A 10,189-nucleotide genomic window follows, 5' to 3' on the forward strand; every position below is an offset into this window, starting at 1 on the left:
GAGATGAGTCTTTAAAATCTTGCTTTTGAACCGCACGGTGCGTGTGTGGCCGATACAGGTACTCCAAAAATATATATATATATATATTTGTTAAAATTATACATTAATAATTGAGATAAAAATAGAAAATTTATTTTTTGTTAGCCAGTGAAAAAAATTAGTTATCTATACAAACAAATATGCGACTCTATATATGTTTTATAAAACTTCTACAACTATGAACTCATTTCATCACTTTTTTAGTTTGATCTATTATTTGGATATATTAAAATTTTAATAATATAATATAATGATCATTATGATATCAAGTGCTTTAGTATCATATTTTTTATAACAATTTTTACAAATTTATACGCGTATTTCTACACATCTGAATCCTATTTAACAAAGTTGTACATATAGACGTACCAATTTTTTTTTTTTTTTTTTTTTTTTGTCGTTCCCTAAGTTTTACCGTCCAAACATCAACTAATTCAACTACTCCGTATATAATATACTAATACACTATAAATAGTATATGACAAATATATCTCTCTCTCTATCTCTCTCTAGGAGGAGAAAATCAACTACTTTTGTGCCTCTTGTTATTCCGTGTTCTTAATTCTGAGAGAGAAGGGTTGGTTGGAATTGGTATATGTTTTGCTTTTCTTTCACCAAGTCATCAACCCCTCTTCTTTTGCCAACGGAAACCTGAATAAAACCCTTTCATTTCTATATATACATATATAATATCTATTTTCTATATATTTTCTGATCCATATTCGAGCTGATTCAATTACAGCCATGGCCACGACTGGAAACAAGAGCATCAACGCCAAATTGGTTGGTTTTTTTTTTTGTCTTCTGTTTCCCCCTTTTTGTTGAGATTGTTTTTATGTTCTGTTTAGTCAACTTTGTTATTCTGATTGGTTTACTTTCTGTTCTGTTTTTTTTTTTTGGCTCAGTAGCTCCAATTGAAAGTACTTGTGTTGTTGAATTTCTGATACTTTAATTTTGAAATTGAGACAGTGGTGTCATATTTTTCAGGATTGTTATTTTGCTTTTGGATCATAGTTTATTTAATTTTATGCGATCGCTGATGTGGGTTTTTCTTTTTTTGACCTAGGTTTTATTTTGTTCTTACATTGTGCTCTTTTCGTCTGTTGTGGTTGCTGTTTCTCTTGCATTATCCAGCTGAAAGTTTACATTGAATATTTCTTATTCAGGAAGTTCTGCTGGGTTAATAGGTTTTTAATTAAATTCTGTAAATAAAATTGGAGCATTTCATGATTTTTTGAATTGAAGTGTTTACTACTACTGGCTTTGCTCGATCATTTAGGGCATTTTTTTCCCTTTCAAGTATTTGGTTCCATTCACTTGTGTCTCTCTTATATGTGATTTGTTTTATCATAGTTTTACAATATTAGAATCCATTTATGAATCTGTCCTGGGTGACTTATTCTTCAACTCAAGTTGGATTTTTTCTTCTTCAGGGAGAGGTTCTACTAGAATTAGTTGTTCTTGTCGAATTAAGGTCATAAAAGAATTATTTATCCTTTTTCCTTTTTTGGTAATAAAATTCTACTTACTTATCCCCCAAACCACCCAAAAAAGAAAAATAATAATAATAATAATAATAATTAAAATTTATTCTTATTTATAATTAATAGTAGTAATTTTCTCCATGGTCCCTTTTTTCTTGCATTGGTTTTCATGTTTAGGTCTTGTTTCTCTTAATTAGGTTCCTGTGCTTGCCAATTTATTAAACATGATGTCTGATATATGTTTCAGGTGCTTCTGGGGGATGTTGGAAGTGGAAAATCTAGTCTGGTGTTGCGTTTTGTCAAAGGGCAATTTGTTGAATTTCAGGTGGGTCATCCTATTATGGATCTTGCAGTAATAAATGATATTACTTTTGATTTCTCTTTTAGATTCTGGGATTTGATTTGTGCTGTATAATGTAGGAATCAACTATAGGTGCTGCCTTTTTCTCGCAAACATTGGCTGTAAATGATGCAACTGTGAAGTTCGAAATATGGGATACAGCAGGTCAAGAGAGATACCACAGCTTAGCGCCAATGTACTATAGAGGAGCTGCAGCTGCAATAGTTGTTTATGATATAACAAATCAGGTGATTGCATTCTCAAAAATGCGAATGGTGGTTTTAACGAACATTTACAAATATCTATAAATAATATTATATCATAACGTTGACTGCAAATTTTTTCAACGTCCTTTACGAAGATCGAGAACTTGAAAAACTTTCATTAAATATGAAATCAGTTCGTAGTAAGTCCATTCAACAACAGAAAGATTTATGGTTAATGACTCAGTATACTATTGGTTGGTTTTATCCATTTTCCTGTGTTCTAAGTTTGGTTTGTGCATCCACTTGTCAATTTATGATCTGCTTGGGTGCTTTGAACTGCAAACTTGTTATATTTTACCCATCTAAAGCATATTAATCCATTGTACAATATGGACAAAAATGTTATGTTGAGAAAATTTTCTTTTCAGGTTTCATTTGATCGGGCAAAAAAATGGGTTATAGAGCTTCAGTCACAAGGTAGCATTCAGCATCTAAAGTTGGTTGAAATTATATTTTCTTTGTGTTTGTCCCTTTCCTATTTTTGGGGGGTGGGGGCTTTCTTTTTGCTGTTATGTATAGTTTTTCCAATTTGGTGTGTGCTTGATCTATTTGTTATGCCTTTACTCCTTGTATGGAAAACTTTTGGTCATGCCTTGAGGGTTTTAGGTCTTGTCATTATCTTGGCTCATCTTAATAGTTATAGCATTAAGCTGTTTGATACTTTTGCAATCATGTTGTTTGTTTGTACTCAATATACCGGTACCAACTTAGCTTCTGAATTTCATAGTCATAATCTTTGCTCATTTCTTTGGTGTAAGGTAATTCAAACATGGTTGTGGCACTTGCTGGTAATAAAGCTGATTTGCTAGATTCGAGAAAGGTGGCTACGGAGGCAAGTACATGGAATTTTGCTTTTGAACTACTTTTTGTTTGGTTTGGATTGCTGTATATTTTCTGTGAGTGTCTGCGAAGCAACTGTAGGATTTTTTTGCCTTTTGAACTTCTTCATGGTTGGATTCCTATATATTTTCTTTGGTTGTCTCGCAAGAAAATTGTCAGTTAATATAAACTAAAGCAGCTTGCTCCGATTCAAAGAATTCTAGAGATTTATGGAAGATTAATTCCTTATTTGCTATGACCTTCTTCAATTGAATGAGGTGAAATGGGGTTGGAGTATTTAGAGATTTTAGAGTACTAAAAACTCTGTTGTCTGGAATTATATATCTTAATAACTGAGATGATAGCAGCAAAGTAGGTTACAAAAAAAAAATTGGCGGTAGACATGCTTTGGTTTGTGGTGGATAATGTGGTCAAAGTACTTTTGCATGTCGTGCACGACTAAGGAAAGATTTTTTTACCCAAAGTGATACCATATTTCATCATTGGCACTCCTAAGCTAAGTTTCCCAAAGTGAAATTACTCTCGCAGCACTTGACATTGGAAAAAATTTAGCTGAATTTATTCTTTACACATTTTATTCTAAAATTTTGCAGATCGGTATTGTATTTTATCAGGGCTTTAATTTTATGTACTTTATGTTGATCGGAAGAAGCGTCCGATATCTATTTAGAGATGACTGCTTTAGAGTATTCATTATTCTTTCTTTCTTTATTTCTTTTTATTTTTTTCCACCTTCTCTCTACCAGTCTCGAAACCTTGACCTAGGACTTGGGAGTTGAGACCCAAAGCCAATAGGACAGAGGTAGACCATTCATTAAATGTGCTATCGTACTCATGTTAATGCAACAATAATTGATATGGTGCTCCCTTAACTCATTTTGACACCATTGCATAAAAACCCCAAAGTATGGTGTGTTATTCACTGATATGCAAATCTCTAATGATTATCCAGATGTAAGTTAATTGCGTAGTATTATAAAAATCCTGGGTGTCAAAGTTGTAAGACTACATGCATTTTCCTATTTTTTCAAATCAGTTTTTTTGGCTAGGCAGTTGAAGCTGAGAGCTCGTCAAGGTGTGTTCCCTACCATGGTAAACATCATGGCTGGTTCTAGAATGAGAATGATGTCACGTGACCTGCAGGACAAGTTTGCCACACCATGTGCCGTTTCCGCTTCATTTGGGAATATTCTCCTCTGATTTGTTGGCATATCCTATTAGCTATTTTCTCCAACATGTGAGCTAGCTCTCTTGAGCTGTCCTCTGCACTCATGTTTTTGGGGTTTTTTTTTTAAATTTTCTCTATCATTGCAACACTCTCTCTCAGTTTTCACCCAGCGCACTCTCCTTGGATCTCTATTATCCTACCTATGGAACCTCAATCTCAATCACCATGCCTGGAGTCCTGGACATGTGTGGGCATTTGGTACTCTCCCTGTATTGTGTATTATGCTGAAGAAATGACGATACATTCATTTGCCTCCTAATTAAAAAAGCATTTGTTGATTATAAAATGAAAGAAAATCAATTATGATTCTTTGGCCATGCAATTCAAGATTAATACTACGCTAATGAAGAAGAGTGATGCGGTTTGCATTGAAGGCTAACATAGGCAACAAAAGTTTAGATAGTAAATAAAGAGAAACAGGATTGATGTATCCAACTACAAATAGTTTTGGACAAAAAATTATTGAGTTGAGTTAAGTTGAGTGTATGTATGTTATAGTTGGGGTTGGTTTGGTTGGATTGAATATTTAATTTTGAAAATACTAATTTGTAGGTCATTCACAATTATTAACACACCATCAATCTGATACAATAAACCACTCGAAGTCAAGCAAGCCTTAGAGTGGGTTGGGCAGTTAATATTCCATTTTAGCTAACACGAAGGAATTCAAGGCTATTTTTCACTATTAGCGTGCTCGGGATCCTATTATCATCTTGCACCCTTATGAGTGCTTAGCAAAAGCAAGAGTGAAAGTGTGTTCTGATGCAGGTCTGGGAAATCAATGCTGCTTTCACTATCTCGATGCTGGGGACTCTTTTGAGGTCTTCGACACTTGGGAGTAATGGGTTAGGGCAAGACTGGGGTTGAGGGGTAGGCTATGAAGTTGGGAAATTACGTTTAAGGTTACAAGAATATGGGGGTGCAACTCAGGTGGATTGTATGGATTGAGAAGCCAATCCAAGCCCAACCCAAGTATACAATCCTTAATCCAAGCCTGAGAACAACTTGAACCTGACAAATCCAACCCAAGCATATTTTCCTAAGCTCGAGTTAGGCTGAGGTCGATTAGTTTAGACCAGGGATAAGGTTGAGTTGGGCTCAGCTTACCTGATATTTTAACAATAATGCTATTACTAAAAATAATGTAGGTTTGATTCGGCTTGGGTTTTAGTTGCCAACACATCTTCGTATGCACAACCCAAATTTAAGTTGGGTTAAATTAAAAAAATTCAATCCAAGCCCAACCCCAACAAGGAAAAATGTTGTTCAAGCCTGTCCAAAGTTGGGGTTGGGTTCAGGCTGGGTTTGGGCTGGCCTGTATAAGTTGCACCCTTAACAAGATATGATCATTTTTAGAATTGATACTTATGCCCATTATATCGGAGGCGAAAAACAGATATAATATTTCAAAGATTCGCCCAGGTCAATTTTAATTTCAATCTGTTTTTTTCTCTACAATTAATAAATTTATATATTCAACAACCACCACCTGAACATTTTTCATGTGATTCCCATTTTTTCTGCAGGAAGCTGAAGTATATGCAAGGGATAATGGCCTTCTCTTCATGGAAACCTCTGCTAAAACTGCAACTAATGTCAATGACATTTTCCATGAAATAGGTACATTTCAAGTTTTTATAATTCAAAAATTATTATTGCGTAGCAAAAATTTACTTTAATCCATCAACTTCTTGCACCAATTTATAGTTCTCATAAAAAAGACTTACATTTAGAGCAGCGGATGTGTAAAAACTTAAAACAGCTATAAGCAGAAGTGGCATGACCCTATTGGCTAGAATCTATTTAAAAGAGTGCATTTCAATTATTTTCTGTTTGTTATATATGAAAATAATCTTGAAGTACAACAAATATTGATATGTGCTTCAATCTAATAGTGTCCAGCCATATTGGCAGAAACGTGTTCTTGTTTGACGTTGAACAACAAATTGCTTTACTTCTAAAATTGTAGCACCTAAAACATTTCTATTATTTTTTGGTCCGTTGCAGCGAAGAAACTACCAAGGGTTCAGCCACAAACCAACCCATCAGGAATGGTTCTTATGGATAGATCAACGGAGAGGGCAGCAAGTGCATCTTGTTGCTCTTAAAGTTCTTTGGCACTTCTCATCAATGCTTACATGTATATATTTTTTTTTATCTCACTCAAACATAAGGATTTATCCCTACTTTTCCTAATTTGTGTACTGTTGCCGGAATTGTACATAGTTTCTGTTTGTTTCCAAGCAGGGAATGGTGTGCTTCAATCTTGCTTTTAAATATGTTGTGATACTTGAACATTAAGGAATAAGTGTTCCCAGGAACATAGCTTGATGATTGTACTTTGAATTTTGTGTGTTTGACAGATTAGAAGTGAACATAATTGTGGTTACTCAACAGGAAGGCTGGTAGCTTGATTAGAACAAATTGAATCTAAATAATATGTTGTGTGTTGGCAAGCCTATATTATCAGAGTAGGACCAGATATTGGATTCAGTTCTTAGCAACATGCTAAGAGCTTTTCTCATAATATCTTGTTTTAGTCATTGCTCATAGAAGCTAAAATGTGACTGATGGACTAGATCCATATTAGGTATCTTATTCCGGATCCGGATCGCCTCATGTGGAGGGGACCTTGTGTCTTGATCTGTGCTGGTTTAGATTGCTGGTTATAGTTGTTGTATAAGCGATGTAAAATTGTTAAAACCAGGTTAAGTGGTTAGAACATGAGCAATTCTCACCACTGCATATACATTCAACTCGGTATATATATACCTACATTACTATCATCTTTTCCTTTTTCCTCTTCCTGGTAAAAGGCTTGCTGTGATTAATTAACAACAATGTGGGCATTCCCATATATGCATGTGGATGCCCATATATTACTGTATAATAGACACTAGTTATTTAATATTTTACTTTTCAATCTTCCACTCTAATCTGTTTCTTTGATGCCAAACAATGAGAATATCTCCAGCTCAGTTTTTATCATTAATTCCAAGCCAAATGATTGAAATTTTGCTTTTAGGAACTGAAAAAAAGACTAAGCCAAGTACAAGCTTATTTCATCAATAAGGAAAAGTAAAATACAAAAAGTAGATGCAGAATCCAAACTAAGAAAGCTCAGGCTCTTTGTCAAACCTAGGGCTTGCATAACAGACCCTTCACCTTTTCTTCATCATAGCTAGAAAGCACTGCATAGTAACAGCAAGAACTTCCATTAACGACGGCCACCAGATCACCTGAATTATTTCTTGTGAAGTCCTTGATAAGCTGCAGCGGAGCTACAGTCCATTGGTTGAAACCCAATTCTTTCCTTCTCCAAGTCATAGACAACCTCCACATTTTGCTGTTGGAAGCTCCCAAACACCCCAGATGGTCCAGAATCACCATCATCCATACTTTGGAACAAGAAGCATTTCACCACAGTGGAGTTACTTGGTGCACTCACTGCATAGAAGTGATTTCCTTGGGGCAAGAAAAGACTCACATTGTTCAGGAAATGGAAAGTGATTGAAGGGAGAAGAAGATCATCAGAACTCAAAGTATTATTTGGACAAGGGACCCTATAGCAAAGATCGAACCCTGTCCGCGCCTCAACTTCCTTGGCTCGAGGGTAGGTTATCACTGACTGTAGCTCCGAGAGAAGTTGAGAGTAGAATGGTTGTGGTAGGTGAGTGTAAGTGGTTCCTGAGTCAATCAACATGCCACCATTGCCAAGTGAATCAAACTCCCTTAATCTTGAAGGCACTAGGGTTTTGCTAATATTGCCTATAGTTATAGCCTCTAAACCAATATAATAGTAATTAGGGTACACGGGACTCTTCAACAATGGGGTGAACTGCAAATGGTCTTTGGAAGAAATTGCAAGGTCTCCTATAACTAATGGGCTTGAAATATTAGGGTTGTTAGCAAACTTGAAGGCCAAGAAGCAATGAGAGAAACCCTTTTGGATGAACCCTAATTGCGAAGGGAGAGAGAGTGGGCCTTTACCAAAACCTGCAATTCCTATAGGTTCTCTATATGTTGATCCCACACAACCAAAAGAAAACTCTGGAATCTCCCTAAGTACACCGGGGCGACTTCCATGGACTCTAAGGGTGTCCCTACTTAGTGTCCCAATCACAACACCCTCACCATAGGTATAAGCAAAGGAAGGGCATGGTCTTGAACAGGTGCCCTTGAGAAGGGTACTTAAGGAGCACCCGGCCACGGCGCATGGATCATAGGAGTTATCGGAGCTATGGACACTGATACAGAAGGGACTAGCACAAGAGTCTCTAATGGATGAAGAGGAATATGAAGGAGAGAAAGCAACCATTAACTTGTTGTTTCTATAGTCATCACAGTCCATGCAACCAAAGGATAGGTTCCCACAAGGTACCCAAGTAAGGTCACTGCCAGTGTCCATATAAACTTGAATGACCTGTGGGGGTGTCCCTAAGTTTAGGGATATAAGGTACCCATCCCTAACTTCTCTCAGTGGCTCCATCATGTCGAGCATTTCTGATGGTCGTCTCTTTGAGGAAAACAAAGAGGTCTTTGGAGTTGGAAGGATTGACCTAGAATGAGCCAAACCAAGGACAAGTGAATGACCAGCACTAGTAGTGTTGATTAATTTATGTCCTGCATGGGATGGACTGAAATTGGACAATGCAGTGGCAAGAAAGAAGAAAATGGCGGTGATCATCGTGAATGAGGCTCTCATTTTGGCATATGATCACAAGTCTGTATTTATAGAGGGGACTCTTAAGGATATATATGGTTTAGGGTTGGAAAATAAATAGGGTTTTTGAAGTCATGAAGTGGAGATTAGGAAATGCTGCATGGACTCAGAAAATACCTTTGAATTTTTTTTCAAAATTTTTTATTTCCTTATATATTGTTACCTCCCTAAAAATTTTATTTTCTTGTATCATTAAACCCCAAACTAATAGCAGAAGTTCCTAAATTTGTTTTAATTCATTATATTATTTACCTTTCCAAAACTTTGTTTTCTTATATTATTATACCCCAATTAATAGCAGATGCTCCGAAAAAAAAAATTATTTCTTTCTATTATTACCTTCATAAAATTTTTATTTTCTTATTAATCCCTAACCAATAGCACATATTTAATAGTGGGCCCAAAAAATTAACTCATATTCTCTATCCTTATTTAACTTCTTTTTTTCTAGAACCCTCATTTCACGTTTTTTTATCTTAATCTATTACACCAGCTGTATTAATTGTTAGAGTAATGCTATTATGGCTTCTTTTGGTCATGATTATGTACAAATATTAGCTGGTATTAATTGTTAGAGTAATCCTATTATGGCTTCTTTTGGTCATGATTATGTACAAATATTAAGGCATGAACTCAACTACTTGAAAGATCACTAAACAAGAATTATATAGTTAAAACTTCGTTCAAAAAATTCATTAACAGTACATCACATCAGTTGGTCAAAATTTTACACATTTTTTTCTTGTCTAAATTACATTATTATATTAACTTTAACCAACTCATGTGATATATTGTTATTGAATGTTTTATCAAAATTTTAACTATATAATCATCGTTTAGTTATCTTTCAAGTAATTGAGTTCGTGCCTCAATATTCGTACATAATCATGACCAAAAAAGGGAGAGATCATGAGAAATCTCATGAGGGAGATCTCAAAATAGCATTACTCTAATTATTAAGTATATACCTATTGAACTGGTATGTTATATATTGAAAAAAAAAAAAAATGATGATTTTTAAATAATCATAACTAACGATTTTTTGATATTAATATATTACATATTAAAATCACTTTTAATATGTAATTATAAGAGTAAAATACTAAAAAAAAAAATTTGAGTGAGGTCAATTGCCCCCACTGCCTTCAATGTACGTGGATCTATCCTAGATGGGCAAGAGCACCAGAGGAGAACAAATTAAACATCATAATTTTTATTCTAGTCACTTTAAATTTGCAAATTTTAAAAAATATATTTTTTTTTTTACAA

General features: G+C 34.9%; 2 protein-coding genes across 2 annotated transcripts; one reads left to right on the forward strand and one right to left on the reverse strand.

The window, feature by feature from the left end:
* Positions 1 to 527: 527 nt before the first annotated feature.
* Positions 528 to 6,543, forward strand: LOC132312808 (ras-related protein RABF2b-like). Its single transcript, XM_059811326.1, has 7 exons — positions 528 to 822; positions 1,771 to 1,848; positions 1,944 to 2,111; positions 2,498 to 2,546; positions 2,888 to 2,965; positions 5,728 to 5,817; positions 6,205 to 6,543. The coding sequence occupies exons 1-7, from the start codon at positions 784 to 786 to the stop codon at positions 6,303 to 6,305; spliced, it is 603 nt and encodes a 200-aa protein (XP_059667309.1). The 5' UTR covers positions 528 to 783; the 3' UTR covers positions 6,306 to 6,543.
* An 898-nt stretch (positions 6,544 to 7,441) lies between these two features.
* LOC132314272 (probable aspartyl protease At4g16563) lies at positions 7,442 to 8,902 on the reverse strand. The gene has a single exon (XM_059813180.1). It carries the CDS (start codon positions 8,900 to 8,902, stop codon positions 7,442 to 7,444), a length of 1,461 nt encoding a protein of 486 aa, XP_059669163.1.
* Between the last annotated feature and the right edge of the window lie 1,287 nt (positions 8,903 to 10,189).

The sequence above is a fragment of the Cornus florida genome, unplaced genomic scaffold (assembly GCF_030987335.1).
Source record: "Cornus florida cultivar Cherokee Brave unplaced genomic scaffold, ASM3098733v1 CherokeeBrave_3.0.0_Hap2_Chr01, whole genome shotgun sequence".
Classification (NCBI taxonomy): Eukaryota; Viridiplantae; Streptophyta; class Magnoliopsida; order Cornales; family Cornaceae; genus Cornus; species Cornus florida.

What these genes read in the sequence shown, in the direction of transcription:
- LOC132312808 (XM_059811326.1), top strand. Translation starts at nt 784, where the DNA reads ATGGCCACGACTGGAAACAAGAGCATCAACGCCAAATTG. An exon ending in AAAGGTGGCTACGGAGGCAA is followed by an intron (nt 2,966 to 5,727) that starts GTACATGGAATT and finishes TTCTGCAGGAAG; the next exon opens with CTGAAGTATATGCAAGGGAT. An exon ending in TGACATTTTCCATGAAATAG is followed by an intron (nt 5,818 to 6,204) that starts GTACATTTCAAG and finishes GGTCCGTTGCAG; the next exon opens with CGAAGAAACTACCAAGGGTT.
- LOC132314272 (XM_059813180.1), bottom strand. Translation starts at nt 8,902, where the DNA reads ATGAGAGCCTCATTCACGATGATCACCGCCATTTTCTTCTTTCTTGCC.